Source organism: Berghia stephanieae, chromosome 1 (genome assembly GCF_034508935.2).
Source record: "Berghia stephanieae isolate SIO BIC M18660-M18661 chromosome 1, UCSD_Bste_1.3, whole genome shotgun sequence".
Classification (NCBI taxonomy): Eukaryota; Metazoa; Mollusca; class Gastropoda; order Nudibranchia; family Aeolidiidae; genus Berghia; species Berghia stephanieae.
In genome coordinates this window covers 1,121,576-1,144,965 of record NC_088360.1, presented here as the reverse complement: position 1 = coordinate 1,144,965, position 23,390 = coordinate 1,121,576, and the positions used below count along the sequence as shown (strand labels likewise).

General features: G+C 36.6%; 1 protein-coding gene across 1 annotated transcript in view; it reads left to right on the top strand.

Moving 5' to 3' along the window:
- The window catches only part of LOC144965990 (uncharacterized), a 56,894-nt gene extending 35,510 nt beyond the window's left edge, over positions 1-21,384 (top strand). The window contains exon 2 of the mRNA XM_078901959.1: positions 15,730-21,384. Within this exon, the coding sequence (XP_078758085.1) occupies positions 15,730-16,070 (341 nt within the window). The 3' untranslated portion in view covers positions 16,071-21,384. The remainder of the gene's footprint in view (positions 1-15,729) is intronic.
- The last annotated feature ends 2,006 nt before the right edge of the window (positions 21,385-23,390 follow it).

Genomic DNA, 23,390 nt, shown 5'->3' with positions numbered 1-23,390 from the left:
AAATTCCCTCAGATGTCTTTAAAATCCAATCCAATTCTTGATGTCGTAACTTAAGTACTCAAGTTTGACGCAACATTTGTGTGGTGTGCGTGTGTGTGTGTGTGTGGGGGGGGGGGGGGGGTGTTAGGTTTTGGGTCTGTATCACAATAATTATGTCGTCCTGTGTAACAGAAATGCTTTCTAATTGTAGAACCTAGTTCTAAAAATACTTTAGTCACAGGAAGTTCGTATTTAGAACATGGAGGTTAAAGTCATAAAGTGTTGATTGGGCTATAAATAGACAGTATATAAAATATGAAATATATAATATTGAGATAGGGGAGATAGGAATATTTCTCCGGCGAGCATAAAAGCGTATCCAGAGGGGAAAAAAACATAAATTTGATCATGTTTTGACTTTTACACATTCTGATTACAAGGCATATGAAAAGTGATAGCCAGCATAAAGAATAAAAAGTAATTATTTTCTTTGTTTAGAACCAAGATGGCCGCCGTTGCCGGGCGGCGTGACATCAGACTATTGAATCCAATTGAAATGTAAGTTAATTTCAACAATTGGTATGAAATTCCCTCCCCGAGAACTTGAAATATTCTGTTGTATATATTTTACCTAAACACATAGCATCGATTTGAAGGGTCAATCTTCTGGCCAACATTTTTTTTAATGTGTTGTTTGCGGCTATGTGGTCTAGTGGTATGACACTCGCTTTCGGATCGGACGGTTCTGAGTTCGAGCCTCGCGCTCGGCGCATAGTTGAGTCCTTGGAAAGGGTTCTTTACTCACATTCTCTCACCGTACTCAGGTGTAAAATGAGTAGCTGGCCGTTAACAGCTTTGTCTTTGTCCGAAAAATTGTAATATCGCCTAACAGGCGTCATGTCCCGTCCTACATGTTAAATGTTGCTGTTGACCAGGGACCCCTTGTAAAGCGCTTTGAGCACGTTTAGTGGATATTGCGCTTTATAAAAGCTCAATTATATTTATTTATATATTTGTTTCCCCCCCCCCCCCCCACCCCCCACCCCAAGAGAACGGCAGTACAGTCACAGTCAGGACTTGATGTGCTCCTCTGTTGTTATTGTTATCATTAGACCCAATCTTTCCGGAAGACCGAGCCCAAAGAATTGTGTCTATGCTGTCATTCGTCTACTGTCTATGGTTCTAGCACTGTATGTAATGCTATTTGGGGTGTTTATATTGCGGATAGATGGTAAGGATCGATGGGATGAGATTCCGATAATATCAAAACCTGCAGGCGGTGTCGAGTGTCCATGGCCGTCGAACGGTGTCTTGTTGTTTGTAATTAAATAAAGCGACATTAATCATGGTCAATGACCGCATGGGCAACAACGATTGCAGATCAGTATCTCTCGTCCATGGATGAGCCAAGCGCTTAACTAGAATTAACCGATAGATACCAACGCCTCACGGACAATCGTCATAATGTAAACAATGGCGGTGATTGGTAGACACAGCAAGCTACACAGGTTTTACTATAGATGGTATGTGTTAAGTAAAATACCCACTGTTCTACCTCTTGATCAGTAGAATCAAAACAGAAAACTACCTGTAAACTTAAAGGTTTATAATAATATGATCGAGAAAATCGTGTGATAACTAGTCACCCATTTGTCAATATAAAAACAATAATAACGATCAGATGGAGGTCGAATTAGTTCACGTTATTGTTTATAAACAACCAACTATGTTTGTCCGAGCACGTGTGAAGGTGTGTCACAAATTCCATGTTTTGATTGGTCAAAAATCTACTGGTTAATTCCATTCAACAATGAGTTCTACTATGCGTCTATGTGGTTATGTGGTATGACATTCGCTTTCGGATCGGAAGGTTCTGGGTTCGAGCCTCGCGCTCGGCGCATAGTTGAGTCCTTGGCTCTTTACTCACATTCTCTCACCGTACTCAGTGTAAAATGAGTACCTGGCCGTTTACAGCGTTGTGTTTGTCCGAAAAATTATAATATATTATTATATCGTCTAACAGGCGGCATGTTTTTCCACCCACCCTCCTCCCCGTCTACATAAAACGTAATTGGGTCGCTGGGTCTGGTAGATATGGCAAAAAGTAATAGCATCCCATACAAAGGTTATCTACGATCGTTTAACGCCACAGAAAAGATTTAAAAAAAACTCCGGTTGCGTGGGTCCTACGACTCTAAAGGACTACAAAAAGGCAGCAAGGGTTTTATATTAAGTGTATTTGCGATTTGACTGTTCAGGAAATAGGCTCTGAAATTGGATTCATTGGTCTGATGTCACGTCGCCCAGCAACGGCGGCCATCGTGGTTCTAAACAAAGAAAATGGGTTCTTTTATTCATCCTGCTGGCGAGAACTTTTCAGATGTCATGTGATCAGAATGTATAAAAGTCAAAACATGATCAGATTTATAATGTTTTTTCTCCTTTGGATACACTTTCATGCTCGTCGGAGAAATATTTCTTAAGCCGTTGTCCGCCATTTTTCCGATAGTTTAGAGCCAGTTACTAAGGTACCATGCGTCATTGCGAGGGAAGTGACGTCATGACTGTTGAAGCGTATTCCCAAAAGAAAATTGAAAATAATCCTTATATGTCAGTCGTGCGACTTTTTATTTATAGAACTGAATCAAACAACTTGAAATCGTCCATAGTGTGAGCTACCACACTACCAGCCAAACAGACTCCATCCAAGACAGGCCAGATCGGAAGATACCAAGTGCACTTATTTGCAGGTTTGATTACCCAATTTATTAATGCCTCATCGTTGTCATTGAAATCTCAAAGAATGACGCAAAATATTGTCCATTACAAAACAATGGGGTTTTTTTTTTCTTTTTTTTTTTTTTTTCGTTTTTTTTTTCTTCTATTTTTTAACCTCAGGAATGGGAGACACCCTATATTTGTCGTTGCTTTGCCAATTTAGAATTATCTCCGTTTTTTAAATACGACAATTAACAGGTATATTGACCTTAAAAAAAAAATACACACACACACACACACACACACACACACACACACACACAAACCATAAATTAAAAAGTCAAAAAAAAAAAAAGAAAAGAATTTTATAAATAAATCAGTAAATAAATAGATAAATAAATAAATAAGCATATGTTTTAAAATGAAACAGAAAATGACTTGATTTTATATGACTTAATAACCCTGTACACTCTAAGATAGGGGGCTAAACAATGTTAAAAGTAGGCCCATGATTGCCTTCGGATGTCAGACCTGAATATATGTGCAGGTCGGGTGTCACGGATAAGAACTTTTCATTACAATCTACAAGTCCATACACAGTCCGTCCAGGGTATCGAAATATCTCACCGACTTTCCGCTACACCGACCACAATGAGACTGGTACGAGATATGAACATCTACCTCTCCAAGACTCCCCCCCGCCCCCCTCCCCCCAACGGTACATTCCTCACTCCTACTAAATGTAAACATTAGCAACCCCGCTTTCAAGACAGCAGGCAGCAGCCACAACCAATAACAACAAGAGCTGAGAAGGACGTCCAATAGGGAATGAGATTAGCGGAATAATAATAATAATAATAATAATAATAATAATAATAATAATAATAATAATAATAATAATAATAATAATAATAATAATAATAATAATAATAACAATAATTATTATTATTATTATTTTTATTATTATTATTATTATTATTATTATTATTATTATTATTATTATTATTATTATTATTATTATTATTATTATTATTATTATTATTATCATTACTATTATTATTATCATTATCATTAGGCGGTAGCTCACAAATGTTTCTGAATATTCCCACCCAATCCTTTCTCACTTATTTTGATAAAAACAAAACCAATCTGCTGTGTAGCCCGTGGTCAGATCAGTAATTCGACACGTTATTCTTGTCGTGAGTACAACGACCCCTTGCGTGCGTCAAAAGCTTTTGCACTGCCATAGGATATTTGTCGCAATGCTACCTATCATTAACCACCTAAACGCCGTACTCAGGAAAGACACGTATTTAAGAATTTGGCCAGAAAAATCGTCCTTCAAATATCGAATCGATTTAAATCGATTTAAATGACCCTCGTCTCGGCAATAGCGCTCAAACTTGGGACCCCGCGAGATCATCCGTCAAGCTCCATGTTTGCCAAGATGCGGGTCATTTAAATCGATCGATATTAAAATTTGAAGGACGAGTTTTCTGGCCAAATTTTTTAATACGTTTCTTTCCATAGCATGGCAGGTTAACTGGTTAAAATCACTTTTAGATTAACTCACTCAACCCGAACACCGACTATATCCGGGCCGTAGTATACCCGGGGTTATTTTTACCCCATGCCTATTTATTACATTTTTCTAAGACAAATTATAGGCGTAGTATCAAAGCTAATGTATTTACTTTTTACATGTTAATGGTAGCTGAATAAAATTATCTATGCACATGCTCATTTTTAATATATTTTTTTCAAATTTTGAAAGGAGCAAAAATCTCTAGGATTGACTGAGTTAAACATAATAGAGTCAGTGTTGTGATCTGTGTATTATATTGATTGTTACACACCATCTCATGTGTAACATATTCTAGGACGGTAACATACCCTTCAAACGGATCGCCTCAGATGTAATAATAAACGTGACCCATCGTCTCATTTCGGGGTGAGACAGAAGCAAACACGGAATAAATAATAATAATAATAATAATAATAATAATAATAATAATAATAATAATAATAATAATAATAATAATAATAATAATAACCTAAAAACCCCAACCCCTAAAAAAGAAAAAAACAAAACAAACACAAAACAAAACTAAACAACGCCACCCCCCCCCCCCCCCCCCCCCCCCCCCAAAAAAAAAAAAAAAAAAAAAACCCAACAAAAACAAAATCAAACAAAGAAAAGCACAACAACAACATTAACAACAACAATATATTATATAAACAAACAACCCCCTACTCATAAGAAGAATGTCTCTGTCATTAAAAAAAAAAACAAAAGACAAAAACAAAAAAAACCCCACAAAAACAGAAGGCAAATCAGAGCCAAGTCAGCTGGTTGGAGGTAAATAATGAAATTTCTGCAGACAAACATAGTTTATTGGGTTTTTTTCGTATATATTTTTTGTATTGACAGGCTCCATTTTGGAAGGGAGCCAAATCCTGTTGACTTGAGGCTCTCTGTGCATGTGTGTGTGTGTGTGTGTGTGGATGTGTGTGTGTGTGTTTGTGTGTGTTTGTGTGGATGTGTGTGTGTGTGTTTGTGTGGATGTGTGTTTGTGAATGTGTTTGTGTTTGTGTGTGTGTGTGTGTTTGTGTGGATTGATGTGTGTGTGTTTGTGTGGATGTGTGTTTGTGAATGTGTTTGTGTGTGTGTGTGAGTATGTGTGTGTTTGTGTGTGTGTGAGTATGTGTGTGTTTGTGTGTGTGTGAGTATGTGTGTGTTTGTGTGTGTGTGTGAGTATGTGTGTGTTTGTGTGTGTGTGTGAGTATGTGTGTGAGTGTGTGAGTATGTGTGTGTGTGAGTATGTGTGTGTGTTTGTGTGTGTGTGTGTGTGAGTATGTGTGTGTGTGTTGTGTGTGTTTGTGTGGATGTGTGTTTGTGAATGTGTTTGTGTGTGAGTATGTGTGTGTTTGTGTGTGTGTGTGAGTATGTGTGTGTGTGTGTGAGTATGTGTGTGTTTGTGTGTGTGTGTGAGTGTGTGTGTGTGAGTATGTGTGTGTTTGTGTGTGTGTGAGTATGTGTGTGTGTGTGAGTATGTGTGTGTTTGTGTGTGTGAGTATGTGTGTGTGAGTATGTGTGTGTTTGTGTGTGTGTGTGTGAGTATGTGTGTGTGAGTGAGTGAGATAAAAAAGGAGATGTTTTAGGTTTTCTAATAATTTTCAAATTATTAATTCTTTAGTGTAGCAACTCATACACCTACCCCCCCCCCCCCCTTTTTTTTTCCCTTAAAACAACCCGAAACTTTTACTATATTTTTTTTCTACATAAACAATTATTGTAAATTTCGAACCTCTTATAAGCAAGTGGACCATATAGATAGTATGCGCTTGGCTAAGAAGCTCATAACATTGCCATCCGGAAGTATAAAGGACTAACACACAAAACTGTGTGTATCCATGAACGTTTATAGTCGGGTTAATACAGTTCAGTGAGCATTACTCATAAACGCGGATGGCAAAAAACAATAACAAAGACCTGAGTGACGTCATCTTCGAACTATCTATACTGTTGCGCATTGACATGATAACTTTTTTCTCTCTCAAGTTTGATGTTTTGTTTTTAAAATTTTAAAGGTTTTGTTCTTTTTTGGCGGCGGGGGGGGGGGGGGTGAGGGGGTTGTTTGTATACTGTTCTTTATTGTATTTGTTTTGTTTGCGTAATTTGACACTAATTTAATTGATCGTTATAAGAAATAAAAAGTTTTCTCGCGGAAATGAAAATAAGTGTTTCATCAGAATACGGCACTATGTGCTGGACGGAAGAAAAAAAACAACCCAAAAAGCCCCGCCAAAATTATTTTAAAAAAACGAAACAAAACAGAAAAGAAATGAAAATAAATCAAACACACGTGAATTTCTCTACTAATTACACTTGGGGCGCTCTATCATGGGGTCCCACGGAAGCAGCAACATTCACATTCTAGGAAGAGTCATACAGCCTGTAAAACGCTGTTAGAATTTATTTTCTACAGAGTCAGTATTGTTATTGTTATAGTGAACAAAAAAAAATGAAAAATTATCTTTTCCATATATATGTATATATATATATATATATATATATATATATATATATATATATATATCTTTTCTCTCTTCTCTCTCTTTTCTTTCTCTCTCTCTCTCTCACTCTTCTCTCTCTCTCTCTCTCTCTCTCTCTCTCTCTCTCTCTCTCTCTCTCTTTTTAACAGCGTGTAGAAGGGAACACAAATAAACGAGGTGAGAATACTTAATTATTATTTATTATTTATATAGAGAGAAGAGACACACAAGTGAGAGAAGAGAGAGAGAGAGATAAATAGTAGATAGAGAGTAGTAGTAGATAGTAGATATGATAGATGATGATAGTGATATATATATAAAGATATATAGATATATATATATAGAAGAGAGAGAGAGAGAGAGAGATAGAAGAAGAGAGAGAGAAGAGAGATAGATAAATAGAGAGAGAGAGAAGAGAAGAGAGAAGATAATAAAGAAGAGAGAGAAGAAGAAGAACAGAGAGAAGAAGAGAAAAGAGAAGAAGAGAGAGAAGAAAAGGAGAGAGAGAGAAGAGAGAAAGAGAGAGAGAAAGAAGAGAGAGAGAGAGAGAGAAGAAAGAGAGAGAAAGAGAAAGAGAAAAAAGAGAGAGAGAAGAGAGAGAAAGAGAAGAGTGAGAGAGAGAGAGAAGAAAGAAGAGAAAAGAAGAAGAGAGAAGAAGAAGAGAGAGAGAGAGAGAGAGAGAGAGAGAGAGAGAGAGAGAGAGAGAGAGAGAGAGACCATCACAAACAAACAGTGGATCGATTTTTGACACATCCCTGCTACTGGACCAACTTTGACCTCATATCTGGCGTTATACAAGTCATGTGACTCGTGACGCACGCGGACATCATTCAAGGTCATGGCCAATTAATCGATTAAAATGACGCTTGTGATGTCAACATTTATCTAATCTGAAGGAAGTCCCGGGTTTGTGAGATTTTGGCAAGATGAAGGTCATTTTAAGTGATCAATATTTGATGGACGTGTTACTGGACAAAATTCTTAAGAACGTGTTTTGTTTTTGGTGTTTTTGTTTTGGGTTTTTTTTTTAAGTGCTGTATAATGATATAGATCGTTCCCAACCAGAAACAAATGTGACCCCCAGAGATGAACAAAGCTGAGTTTATACAGTCAAAATGACCAGAATTAAAAATAAAAAAAGTTTAGTCAACAAAAGTTACTCTCCTCATTTTTTTCATCTGAATGTATTAATATATAAATGAATATCAAAATTGAATTTTACGCATTGCGATCTCCATGACATATAAATGCTCTTTTGGGAGGATTGGTCATAGACGTATGCCGCCGCCTCAAAATTGTATTATGTTGGGTTGACTTCGGGGTATATATATTTGCAGCATAATAATTATGGGCTAGCAATATTTTGTGTTGGTTTAAGAGTATTTCCATTACAACAATGGGCCCACAAGAATTTGGGTTATCAAAGCTTGCAAATAAGTACCATACGTCGATCGAATTTGAAGCCGGAAATTGAATTTATAGTTTTAAAAATAAGAGACTTGGGCTAACTTAATTCATTTTATTCGTATCGTATCGTATCGTATCGCATCGTATCGTATCATATCGTATCATATCGTTTAAGATATATAGGTTCTAAAAATATCTACAATTCTTAATTGAATTAGAATCTTTTGTCTCAAACTGTTGTTTATTCCAAACTCTCACAGTTCTTTAAATTAGATTATTTTTTCCGTTTAGACGAATTACATATTTCAGCAAATCTCTTAAACTCATCTCCCCTAGTATTTGTAACATGCGAATAATTAAAAAATCATTAGAATTCATATTGTAAGAATCTTGCACGAGTCTATATATATTATATGAATGAGATCACCTCTTATTCTACGAAAATTTAGTGAAGGCAAATTTAGTTATTTTAATCTTTCAAATGGGACAGATGTGAATGTCAGGCAAAAGTCTAAAACGAGAAAGTATACATAATTTCATCACGTGCAAATCCCACATTTGATGTCTTTATTTTCATTTTATTTCGTACTCACGTTCGGCGTCCGCTTCATTCGGACATATATAGTATCAGCGATATATATATATATATATATATATATATATATATATATATATATATATATATATATATATATATATAAAATATAAAATATAAACTGTCACTCACGTTATGTGGCCAAGACCTTCGTTTCTGGACAGAAACGAACGGCCATATAATGTGAGTGACAATTTATATTTTATATTAGCTCTAACCATCATTATCGAGCACTTTCGTACCTACGAGTACCCACCAACACGCATATATATATATATATATATATATATATATATATATATATATATATATATATATATATATATATATATAGAGAGAGAGAGAGAGAGAGAGAGAGGGAGGGAGGGAGGGAGGGAGAGGAGAGAGAGAGGGTTGTGTGTGTGTGTGTCTGTATGTGTGTCTGTGTGTGTGTCTGTATATTACGTGTGTGTGTCTGTATATGTGTGTGTGTCTGTATGTGTGTCTGTGTATGTTAGTATGTGTGTGTCTGTATGTGTGTCTGTGTGTGTTTGTATGTGTGTTTGTGTGTGTGTTTGTGTGTTTGTATGTGTATGTGTGTGTTTGTATGTGTGTATGTGTGTGTGTTTGTATATGTGTATTTGTGTGTGCCTGTATATGTGTGTGTGGCTGTATGTGTGTGTCTGTATATGTGTGTGTATGTGTGTATGTGTGTATGTGTGTGTCTGTATGTGTGTCTGTGTGTGTTTGTGTGTGTGTGTGTTTGTATGTGTGTGTTTGTATGTGCGTGTGTGTTTGTATGTGTGTGTGTTTGTGTGTATGTCTGTATGTGTGTCTGTATGTGTTTGTGTGTGCGTGTGTTTGTATGTGTGTGTGTGTTTGTATGTGCATGTGTGTATGTATGTATGTGTGTGTGTGTATATATATGTATGTGTTTATGTGTGTGTGTGTATATATGTATGTGTTTATGTGTGTGTGTATGTGTGTGTGTCGTAAGGATCCATTATCGATTCTAGAGCCATGTACTTACCATGTACCGTACAGATAGATGTCATGTGACCAATGCTTCCATGTCAATACCACCTACCTATCCAGGTCATTCATTCATCTCTTCATCTGCTGACCGTGTAACAATGACGTAGTGGCGGTAGGAACTCAGTTTTGGACCAAAAAATTGTGTAGGGTTGTAATTTGATTTTAAAGAAAAAGAAATCGCATCCTCACGGTGTGGAGAGTCAGGAATGCACACACACACACACACGCACACACACATACACACATACACACACATACACACACGCACACACACACATACACACACGCACACACACATACACACACATACACACACACGCACACACACATACACACATACACACAGACACTCATATACACACATATACAAACACATATATACACACACATATACACACACAATACACACATATACACACACAGACACACATATACACACATATACAAACACATATATACACACATCTACACACAGATACACACACAGACACACATATACACACATACACAAACACATATATACACACACATATTCACACACACATACACACACATGCACACACATACACACACATATACACACACATATACACACACAGACACTCATATACACACATATACAAACACATATATACACACACATATACACACACAATACACACATATACACACACAGACACACATATACACACATATACAAACACATATATACACACATATACACACAGATACACACACAGACACACATATATACACATACACAAACACATATATACACACACATATTCACACACACATACACACACATACACACACATACACACACATACACACACATATACACACACATATATATACACACATATACACACACATATATACATACATATACACACATCTACACACATATACACACATACACAAATATACACACATATACACACACATATATACACACATACACACACATACACATACACACACACACACATACACACACACACACAATGAGTGGTATAATGAGTACCTGGCCGTTAACAGCTTTGTTTCTATCGGGAAAAAATTGTAATATCGCCAAGCAAGCGTCATGTCTCGTTCTACATGTTAAATGTTGCTGCTGGTTAGGGACCCCCTCGTAAAGCGCTTTGAGCACATGAAGTGGATATTGCGCTATATAAAAGCTCAAGTTTTTTTATTTTATTGTTGAATGAGGAAGTGCTAAAATCCTGTTCAACCCGACATAATACCGAGTTGAGTTGATGGGCTACATATGCTGGAATAAAATTGAATTGGCCCATTATAATTTGTACTAGTTATAAATCGGACTTACAAATTTTAACGTGGGCAGGGGATAAATTAATGAGACGTTAATAGGGTCGATTTGAGTTGATTTACGTCAGTCGTACTATCTAGCCATAATACGGCTTTAAGGGAATGAGATTAGCGGAAGAGTAGCGTCCCTTGATTGGACGTCACCTATAGTCTGTGACGTCACCGGCGGACAAGTTAGTAGAGAGAGAACGTCATGTTGGTTGTGCGCATGCGAGGACGAGAGACGCATGCGCACAACCAACATGACGTTCTCTCTCTAATGACTTTTCCGCCGGTGACGTCACAGACTATGGGTGACGTCCAATCAAGGGACGCTACTCTTCCGCTAATCTCATTCTCTATTTAGATCTCGTTCTTCAAAGAATAGTTTTTGGAATCTTTATCAATTAATTACGTCTTTAATTTCTTAAATGCAAGACGTCAAGGAAAAAAAAACAAAACATTGGCACATAGTCTAGGCTACATCGTGACAATTATTATTATTATTATAATGTCATATTATTTTTACATTACACTGTGTTTATGGAATTTGTAATGGATGAAATGTATGAAAGCCATTGTTAAATGGCACACAATTAATTGTGACTTTAAGATTGCCCAGGAAGTATTTAGGACTTAATATTATAGTCTAAGCCTTCTTTGCGCGCGCGCGCGCGCGCGCGTGTGTGTGTGTGTGTGTGTGTGTGTGATCCACCTCATCAAATTGGTTTATGTTAAAGTAATTAAAATACTGAAATTCGTGAGATATCCATGAGCATGAATCCTTAGAGTGCTCCACTATTTAAGGAGCTTGAATTGTTATAGTATTTTCAACTCTTATTTATTATTTTGCCGATAATAATACGCTTCAACAGTCGTAACGTCACTTCCCTCGCATGGTAACTTAGTAACTGGCTCTAAACTATCGGAACAATGGCGGACGCCCTTATGGAATATTTATCCGACGAGCATAAAAGCGTATCCAGAGGGGAAAAACATTATAAATCTGATCATGTTTTGACTTTTACACATTCTGATCACAAGACATAGGAGAAGTTCTTGCCAGCATGAAGAATAAAAAGTACAGATTTTCTTTGTTTAGAACCATGATGGCCGCCGTTGCTGGGCGACGTGACATCAGACTATTGAATCCAATTGTCTCCTCAGTAGGCATAGCCATTCACTATACGATCAGGGCAGAGTAAAACAACAAAATCAAAAACAAAGAAGAGGCCAAATGATAAATTTGAGATGAAAATACTGTAATAAGAAGCTATAAACTATTACATTTTGAATTCTAAGATGCCTTGATTGTGATAAATGAATTTGTTTATATTTTTATTGCTCCAATAAAAGTTTCTTAATATTTTGTTCACTTTGACTCTAAAGTGAGATGTTATTCAAACTCTCCTTCCCTAAAGTGAGATGTTATTCAAACTCTCCTTCCCTAAAGTGAGATGTTATTCAAACTCTCCTACCCTAAAGTGAGATGTTATTCAAACTCTCCTACTCTAAAGTGAGATGTTATTCAAACTCTCCTACTCTAAAGTGAGATGTTATTCAAACTCTCCTACTCTAAAGTGAGATGTTATTCAAACTCCCCTACTCTAAAGTGAGATGTTATTCAAACTCTCCTACTCTAAAGTTAGATGTTATTTCAAACTCTCCTTCCCTAAAGTGAGATGTTATTCAAACTCTACTTCCCTAAAGTGAGATGTTATTCAAACTCTCCTTCCCTAAAGTGAGATGTTATTCAAACTCTCCTTCCCTAAAGTCAGATGTTATTCAAACTCTCCTACTCTAAAGTGAGATGTTATTCAAACTCTCCTTCCCTAAAGTGAGATGTTATTCAAACTCTCCTACTCTAAAGTGAGATGTTATTCAAACTCTCCTTCCCTAAAGTGAGATGTTATTCAAACTCTCCTACTCTAAAGTAAGATGTTATTCAAACTCTCCTACTCTAAAGTGAGATGTTATTCAAACTCTCCTTCCCTAAAGTGAGATGTTATTCAAACTCTCCTACTCTAAAGTGAGATGTTATTCAAACTCTCCTTCCCTAAAGCGAGATGTTATTCAAACTCTCCTACTCTAAAGTGAGATGTTATTCAAACTCTCCTACTCTAAAGTGAGATGTTATTCAAACTCTCCTACTCTAAAGTAAGATGTAATTCAAACTCGCCTTACCTAAAGTGAGATGTTATTCAAACTCTCCTTCCCTAAAGTCAGATGTTATTCAAACTCTCCTTCCCTAAAGTGAGATGTTATTCAAACTCTCTACTCTAAAGTGAGATGTTATTCAAACTCTCCTTCCCTAAAGTAAGATGTTATTCAAACTCTCCTACTCTAAAGTGAGATGTTATTCAAACTCTCCTACTCTAAAGTAAGATGTTATTCAAACTCTCCTTCCCTAAAGTGAGATGTTATTCAAACTCTCCTACTCTAAAGTGAGATGTTATTCAAACTCTCTACTCTAAAGTGAGATGTTATTGAAACTCTCCTACTCTAAAGTGAGATGTTATTGAAACTCTTCTACTCTAAAGTGAGATGTTATTCAAACTCTCCTGCTCTAAAGTGAGATGTTATTCAAACTCTCCTTCCCTAAAGTGAGATGTTATTCAAACTCTCCTACTCTAAAGTGATATGTTATTCAAACTCTCCTACTCTAAAGTGATATGTTATTCAAACTCTCCTATTCTAAAGTGAGATGTTATTCAAACTCTCGACTCTAAAGTGAGATGTTATTCAAACTCTCCTTCCCTAAAGTGAGATGTTATTCAAACTCTCCTACTCTAAAGTGAGATGTTATTCAAACTCTCCTACTCTAAAGTGAGATGTTATTCAAACCTCCTACTCTAAAGTGAGATGTTATTCAAACTCTTCTTCCCTAAAGTAAGATGTTATTCAAACTCTCCTACTCTAAAGTGAGATGTTATTCAAACTCTCCTTCCCTAAAGTGAGATGTTATTCAAACTCTCCTTCCCTAAAGTCAGATGTTATTCAAACTCTCCTACTCTAAAGTGAGATGTTATTCAAACTCTCCTTCCCTAAAGTAAGTAGTTATTCAAACTCTCCTACTCTAAAGTGATATGTTATTCAAACTCTCCTACTCTAAAGTGAGATGTTATTCAAACTCTCCTACTCTAAAGTGAGATGTTATTCAAACTCTCCTACTCTAAAGTGAGATGTTATTCAAACTCTCCTTCCCTAAAGTGAGATGTTATTCAAACTCTCCTTCCCTAAAGTAAGATGTTATTCAAACTCTCCTACTCTAAAGTGAGATGTTATTCAAACTCTCCTTCCCTAAAGTGAGATGTTATTCAAACTCTCTACTCTAAAGTGAGATGTTATTCAAACTCTCCTTCCCTAAAGTGAGATGTTATTCAAACTCTCCTTCCCTAAAGTAAGATGTTATTCAAACTCTCCTACTCTAATGTGAGATGTTATTCAAACTCTCCTACTCTAAAGTGAGATGTTATTCAAACTCTCCTACTCTAAAGTGAGATGTTATTCAAACTCTCCTTCCCTAAAGTGAGATGTTATTCAAACTCTCTTTCCCTAAAGTAAGATGTTATTCAAACTCTCCTTCCCTAAAGTGAGATGTTATTCAAACTCTCCTTCCCTAAAGTCAGATGTTATTCAAACTCTCCTTCCCTAAAGTGAGATGTTATTCAAACTCTCTACTCTAAAGTGAGATGTTATTCAAACTCTCCTACTCTAAAGTAAGATGTTATTCAAACTCTCTACTCTAAAGCGAGATGTTATTCAAACTCTCCTACTCTAAAGTGAGATGTTATTCAAACTCTCCTTTCTCTAAGTGCATTTTAAAGTTAACAAATTCTTGCTTATTTGAGGAAAGGAAGTAGAATTCTGTTTACCATCTTTCTATTTTTGACAGTCAAAGATCTCGACACAGTGTGTACTTGCACTTCAAATGAAATGTAAACATCAGGCCAACCATTTACCTTTCATAGGCGGGATTCGGCTTTATCCGTTCGCACCAAGAAAATAGTTATGCGGCTATGTGGTCTAATGGTATGATACTCGCTTTCGGATCGGAAGGTACTGGGTTCGAGCCTCGATCGGCGCATAGTTGAGTCCTTGGAGAATGCTCTTTACTCACATTCTCTCACTGTACTCAGGTGTAAAATGAGTATCTGGCCGTTAACAGCGTTGTCTCTGTCCGAAAAAATGTAATATCGCCTCACAGGCATCATGTCCCGTCCGAAATGTTAAATGTTGCAGTTGGCCAGAGACCCTTGTAAAGCGCTTTGAGCACATGTAGTGGATATTGCGCTATATAAAAGCTCAATTTTTTAAATAGTTAAACCTTTCATTGAATGCAAGTTGGAACACTCTTGCTGCACTCTTCATGACAACTGCTCGACATGCAGTCAGTTATAGCCGAATGAAACAAGTAGAACGTGTGATATGGAATGAACTGTGTGCCTCGCCATTAACTCACTCAACCCTAACACCGACTATATCCGTAGTTTACGTGGATTACTTTTACCCAATGCCTATCAATTACAATTTTATTAAGACCAATTATAGGCGTAGTATCAAAGCTAATGTTTTTCATTTTTACATGTTTTTGGTAGTTGAAAAAAAAAAACCTAACGATATCTATGTATACATTTTCATCCACCCAGACCATGCAGCCATATACAGAGTGCATTCATGGAAAGAATGGGACTGCTGCCCAAATGACGCCATTCAGGAACCCAAAGAAGAACTGCCAAGCGGAGTAAATCTCCCCAGGAAAGATTGGCTGACACTGAACCGGGCAAGGTCTAAAGTGGGGAAGACCAAAACAACCTTACAAAAATGGGGACTTTCTTCAGACTGCCGATGTCAATGTGGACACACGGCTCAAAACATGGACCACATCCTTCACGAGTGCGAACTTGGACCACTTATCAGTGATATGGACCCGAGAGGCTGCACCCCTGAAGCCATCCAATGGATCCACCACTGGCGCGACACGATATAATGACGATATACATTTTCATTTTAAATACATTTTTTTTTCAATTTTAAAAAGTAGCTAAAATCTCTAGTAGGAGTGAGTTAAAAGTTAAAACATATTATTATATTCCAAAAATGTAAGAACGACGTGTACATATCGCCAATTTGCTATAAAAGTCAGATATTGTTATAATGGTAAAGGCTCTACAAATTAGGGTCAGCGTAGCTCAGTGATACGGTCTTTGCTTCCTACCCGAAAGGTACCGAGTTCAATCACCCGCCGCTGTGTTGTGTGGCCTTGAGCAAGTCACATCGCCCTAGCTCACTTTGCGGCGCTGCTCTGTGGCTGACGCCTGGGTTATTTTAGTCTTCCCTTCGAATACACCCTAAAGACAAATTTCCCCTTGGGGATGAATAAAGGGAATTTCATTTCATTTAATTTAATTTCAAATTTGAAATTACAATAAAACTCACTTCTAACAATCAACTTCTAAACGAATGGGTGGAAATAGCGGTTTTGTAGCATAAAATGCACATCATTAATTGCTAGCTACCATTTTGATGACATGATCAAAGAGATGCTGTTACTCAATCATACAGGATAGACAGGGGTGTCAGAAAACAAAAACACGACTGAAACCTTAGGATGTTGAAGGCTGGGACCTATATTTACATGTGTAAATACACACACATATACACACACATACACACACACACGCACAAACATTTTGTTATTGCAAGTGTTGGCTTTCGTATTAAAGTTAAAGGTCAGAAAAAAAAAGATTTATTTTCATATTATTCATTTTCATGTATGGTAGGTATTTTAACTTTAGGGTTAAACGAAAACAGAAAAAATAATAGATTTTGACCTTAAAAGTGGGGTTGATGATGGCGAGTAAACTAAAATTATAGTGAGTATCAATTTTGATGAAATTCGGCAGAGGTATTCTTCCATTAATTGTCTATCGATGTGTTATTAAGTATAATAAAATCATTCATAATTCTAAAACTTATAGGAATTCAAAAATTGATAAATTGTGATCTCAAACTAAGTACATTGATGGTATGCTCTTGGAATCTACATCTGATCCCTATTTGTTCCCAGTTCCCCTATGTCTTACTTTTTCTTGGATGCTTTAATTGTAATTCTAGCACTTTTTACTATCCCATTTTCTTCCTTTTTACTGGCGCTGATATAACCTAAATGTGTTGCAAGCGCCGTAAAACCCTTAAAAACAAAACAAAAAAAACCCGATAAATTTTTACATCATTGTCATTAGCTAAAATGTACAAGTAAAAGTACAGTTTAATATGCATAATTTAGTTTATCATCATAAACCTGACCTTTTCTTATATTTTCTGTCCACATATCAAGGTCAATCGAGCTCAATAAGTCATTGAAATAGAGATTAAATCGCACAGCGTCCCTGGTTGCATAAAAAATAAAATGGCGGCGCTCAACCTCTCATTAGCAATTTTTGATGACGTTTTCCCCTCTGTTGTCCAATCTAATCCTGTGATATCTATGGTACTGACCCCCGTGCTCTGGTGCATGTTCGTCAATACTGACCAGCAGGTGCCAGCGCCTGGGGTCAGTACTGACCAATAGCCCTAGTCAAGAAAAAAATTGTTGTAAGTCAATTTACGATAGTTTCATTTCCATAAATGTGTAACTGTTTAGTTAAGATATTGCTTCAAATTTGAATAACTTTTTTGCTTTTAATGTGATATGAATGTCGATTTGACACAAGGTGCGCAGTATTTCAACGCACAACATATCTCTCAGTGCAAAACTATCGTAACTTAAGTTACCATAGTTTTGCACCCTACCCTCGATATAGCGGTTTTATACTTCCAATGAGATTGAAACCATGTTTGTTTTTTGGTATCACACTTTTTTCCTCCTTTTTCTTGTCATGCACCAAAGACAATATTATCGACTTTATATTGAATTTGCTCAAGCTCTGTATACAGGTCATATCTGGGTAATATTATGGTGGATTTTTTCTTTATTTTTGTCTCCTACTTTCTTTCTTTTTGTTTCCTACTTTCTTTCTTTTTGTTTCCTACTTTCTTTCTTTTTGTTTCCTACTTTCTTTATTTTTGTTTCCTACTTTCTTTATTTTTGTCTCCTACTTTCTTTCTTTTTGTTCCTACTTTCTTTCTTTTTGTTTCCTACTTTCTTTCTTTTTGTTTCCTACTTTCTTTCTTTTTGTTTCCTACTTTCTTTCTTTTTGTTTCCTACTTTCTTTCTTTTTGTTTCCTACTTTCTTTCTTATTGTTTCCTACTTTCTTTCTTTTTGTTTCTTACTTTCTTTCTTTTTGTTTCCTACTTTCTTTCTTTTTGTTTCCTACTTTCTTTCTTTTTGTTTCCTACTTTCTCTCTTTTCTCTTTTTTCTTTTGGCTGTTGTTGTCTACTTTCTTGTCCCAAAAATAGCTTTCAAGGTCAGACAAAGAAAGACGTCCCAGGTAAGACTAGAGAGTAGAAGTAAATAGTGCCAAATATCGAAAGAATTTCATCCCGTTCGGTTCGTATAATTATTTTGGCCGACCACATCACAGAGGTATTCCATTTATGTTTTGTTTACATCAGAAACGAAATGTCCAATCCATGTCGACCTATGGCGATGAATTAAACGGTACAAGCCAATATATCGTTTGTAGTCTGGTGGTCTTCAGTGGAAGAGTGTAGAACTATCACGCAGATGATCGTGGTTCCATTCTATTAATCCGAGGTTCACTGTTAACTATCAAAACGTTAATACGTCACGTTTATTTAACCTCTGGAAAAAAACAAAAACAAACAAAATTATTAAAAATTTGGCCAGAAAAATTATTCTTCAATTATCGATTGATTTAAATGACCTTCATCTTGACGAAAACTCTCAAACCTGGGACCTCGACGAGATTCTAGGTTTGAGAATGTTTGTCATGATGAGGATCTTGTATATCGATCGATATTTGAAGGACGAGTTTTCTGGCCAAATTTTAAATACGTATCTTTCCAGAATACGGCCCATCACTCCCCATAAGCCAAGATTTAGCAGACAAATAAATTGACATTGTTTTCCTTCATGTCGTCTTGTTATGTTACCGCGTATTGACAAAACGTCTTTTTAACATTTTGGCGGCAAAAACTTACACACTTCATAATGTGCCGATGAAAATAACACCAGCAAGTCAAAGATTCTTGAACCCGAGTATTTGTCTTTTATCATTTTTTTTTGGTGCCGTTTTTATGCACCTCCGTTGGAGGTGTACAAAAACGCAGTTTTTATGCACCTCCGTTGGAGGTGTACAAAAACACACTGTTTTTATGCACCTCCGTTGGAGGTGTACAAAAACGCACAGTTTTTATGCACCTCCGTTGGAGGTGTACAAAAACACACTGTTTTTATGCACCTCCGTTGGAGGTGTACAAAAACGCACAGTTTTTATGCACCTCCGTTGGAGGTGAACAAAAACACACTGTTTTTATGCACCTCCGTTGGAGGTGTACAAAAACGCACAGTTTTTATGCACCTCCGTTGGAGGTGAACAAAAACACAGTTTTTATGCACCTCCGTTGGAGGTGTACAAAAACGCACAGTTTTTATGCACCTCCGTTGGAGGTGTACAAAAACGCACAGTTTTTATGCACCTCCGTTGGAGGTGAACAAAAACACACTGTTTTTATGCACCTCCGTTGGAGGTGTACAAAAACGCACAGTTTTTATGCACCTCCGTTGGAGGTGAACAAAAACACTGTTTTTATGCACCTCCGTTGGCGGTGATGGTAAATTAATGAAAATGTTGCTGCATACGTCCATGAGGTTTAAATAGTTTTAGATTGTAGTTTAGCACGCTGCTTAGTGATTACCGATGTACGTTTATTACAATGATAATAAATTAAAGAATAATAACAATAATTTAAAAAATCACAAGTAAAAAGGAACATGGCACACAAATACTGATCTCAAATAAATAAATAATTTTAGAAAATTAAAATCGAAGTTTTTTAAAAACATGATAAAAAGTTTTTGAAAAAAAAAAAAACAAAAAAAAAAATGTTGTCTTTCTCAATAAAGTAAACTTTTGTTTTTAATGTCTACAATGGGAATAGAACCCAGTACGTTCAAGGTTAGAGTCTGACAGCTTGTCCACTGCGCTACCGAGCCATCTGACTATTCATCACATTTAATAAGGTCTTTCTAAAACATTATTTTACCTTCAATGCAACTTCTATTTTCTGATTTTAGATGTCGATTTTGAAAATTATTATTATTTTTATATAAATTTATTGACAAAAACATCCTACAGACTACAGATGTCACAATATAACTTTCGCCATGTCCAAATACAGAAACACAATATCGCTGATGAAATTGGGTGGGATGCGCATGCGTGACGGAGGTGTATAAAAACGATCCGTTAAGATACACCGTCAACGGAGGTGCATAAAAACACTACGATTTTATTTTACCAAATGTTTATTATCATCTTCCTTCTTGTCTTCCCTTATCTTCTAAAAAGCCCAGTGGGATATTATGTGTTAGTATTATATTTTTATTCCCCTTTTGGGGGCAGCGTGGCTCAGTGGTACGGTCTTTGCTTCTTACCCGAAAGGTACCGAGTTCAATCACCCGCCGCTGCGTTGTGTGGCCTTGAGCAAGTCACATCGCCCTAGCTCACTTTGCGGCGCTGCACAGCGGCCGACGCTTGGGTTATTCCAGTCTTCCCTTGGAATAGACCCTAAAGACAAATTTCCCCTTGGGGATGAATAAAGGTTTTTTTTTTGTTTTGTTTTTTTAATTTTATTTTTATTTATTATTATCTATTATTTATTATTTATCATCATTCATGACATGATATTGAAACACTCTTAATAAGCCACATTACATTTTGATTACGACCAATATTAATCATATTCGTATCTTAATGGATCCAAATATTTGGATCAATTTCTTATATTGATCAACAGAGCCATCGTTTGTTTTTTTGTTTTTGTTTTTGTTTTGTTTTGTTTTTTAAACATTTTTTTGTTTGATTTATTTATTTATTTTTAAAAAATAATTTTGTTTTATTTTTTGTCTAGTTTTGTTTGTTTGCTTCTTTTTTTTTTGTTGTAAAAAATTCAAATTTAGTGCCATTCCAAATGGTAATTATATAATGAACTATCGGATCGGAAGGTCCTGGGTTCGAGCCTCGCTCGGCACATAGTTGAGTCCTTGGGGAAGACTCTTTACTCACATTCTCTCACCGCTCTGAGGTGTAAAATAAGTACCTGGCCGTAAACAGCGTTGTCTCTGTTCGAAAAAAATTGTAATTTCGCCTAACAGGCGTCATGTCCCGTCCTACATGTTAATATGCTGCTGTTGGCCAGGACCCCTTGTAAAGCGCTTTGAGCACGTTTAGTGGATATTGCGCTATATAAAAGCTAGGTGGCAGGCGAGACAAATTATGGAACTTATAATGCGCATTTCAAATGTTTCCTGTCGTGCAAGAGCTTCATAGCTTGTTATTCTTTCTTGAGTAAAAAGGTGAACTAAGGGGTTTTGTCTAAATTTAGTTTGATACCTTGAAATATAAATAATGTTAAATCTATCACCTCCTGTAAAGTAAAAGGGGAGAATGTAAACACGAATGTTGGATCCTATCATACAGAGACAATTTAAAAAGATTATATTAAAATGAAATTCCCTTTATTCATCCCCAAGGGGATATTTGTCTTTAGGGTCTATTCCAAGGGAAGACTGGAATAACCCAGGCGTCAGCCGCAGAGCAGCGCCGCAAAGTGAGCTAGGGCTGGGCGACTTGCTCAAGGCCACACAACGCAGCGGCGGGTGATTGAACTCGGTACCTTTCGGGTAGGAAGCAAAGACCGTACCACTTAGCCATGCTGCCCCCCTAATGAACATGAATTATGCAGGCGTGAAAATGATGCATCAAAATGAGTTTAAAGCTGAATAATATTTAAAACTTGAGTTAAAAGAAATGCCTGTATTGAGAAACGTGGTGTTTGTTAGTTATGAAACTTCCAAAAAATCTTAAATTTCCTAATTATGATCGTTTTGTTACTTTCATACCTAATTCATTACATCTACGAAATTCATTACCAATTATAATGCTCATATATATGATTGTTGGAGGGTGTCACACTTCATGACAAGTTGATCAATGCATACGGGCGCCATTATCTCGGTTGGTAGGGCACTCGCTTCACACCCAAAAGGATCGAGATCGGTCCCGAATGAAGTCGAGATTTTTTTTTTTAATCTGACCCCATCCAGTCCACCCAGCAGTGATTGGGTAGCAGGGTCTTTTTTGGATCGGGCGGAAAGTGCTACGATAGACTCGCATCCAAGCGATGTTGTTATTGTTCGTTTCACGTTATAGAAACCGGGATAAACTCCAGTTCCAGTTCCACGGGCTTAATGGCTCGGACTACTTTCTTGTTTTATTTTATTAATGCATGGAGTAAAATTTTCAAAATCCGAAAACAGCGTTTAGTCAGTGAACGCTGGCGGGTTATTTGCATCGTCTTGCCAAGTATTACTACGCAGTAAGAAAATGAACTCGAAAATAATAATGCTAAGCAGAAAAAATATGGAACGAAAGAAGGAAAGCATGAAAGGAAAGGTGAACCAATTAATCTTTATTTCATTGATAGTTTAGTATGTTTTTTTTTGGTTTTTTTTTTGGTTGGCATCTTGCAAAAGTAACACATTTCGTAAAGATCAGGTCATAGTTAGCCGAGGTCAAGCTGGGCCAAGTATTGGTGTGGCTGTGGTGGCAGGCGAGAGAAATCAATGGACACTTATAATGCGCATTTCAAATGTTTCCATGTCGTGCCCAATGCGCTTCATAATGCTTCGTTTATTCTCTCCTGCAGGTCCTACAAAATCAAATTTTAAATTCATTTCAAGTCAACTTTATGTGTTTGTGTGTGTGCTCTTACAATATCAGTTTTTTGCCTCATTGAGTCTGGTATAAATTTGCATCTCGCTGGATGGACAACGGTCAACTATTCAATCACTCACCATGTTCAACAGGCGAGAACCTTGTCATCCATCTTCAATTATTTACTCAATGCACGTCGTACCTGCCGTATGAAGGACAACGGTAATCATCAATCTGCCTATTTTCCATGGTGAGCAGCTGGTGACAAACGTCCGAACCTCTCCTCCATTCTTTCACCTCTGCCTCCATCGTTCACCTACAAGCTAATCAGAGTGTCTCATGTTACATAAAATTGACTTGAAATGAATTTAAAATTTGATTTTGTAGGACCTGCAGGAGAGAATAAACGAAGCATTATGAAGCGCATTGGGCACGACATGGAAACTTTTTGAAATGCGCATTATA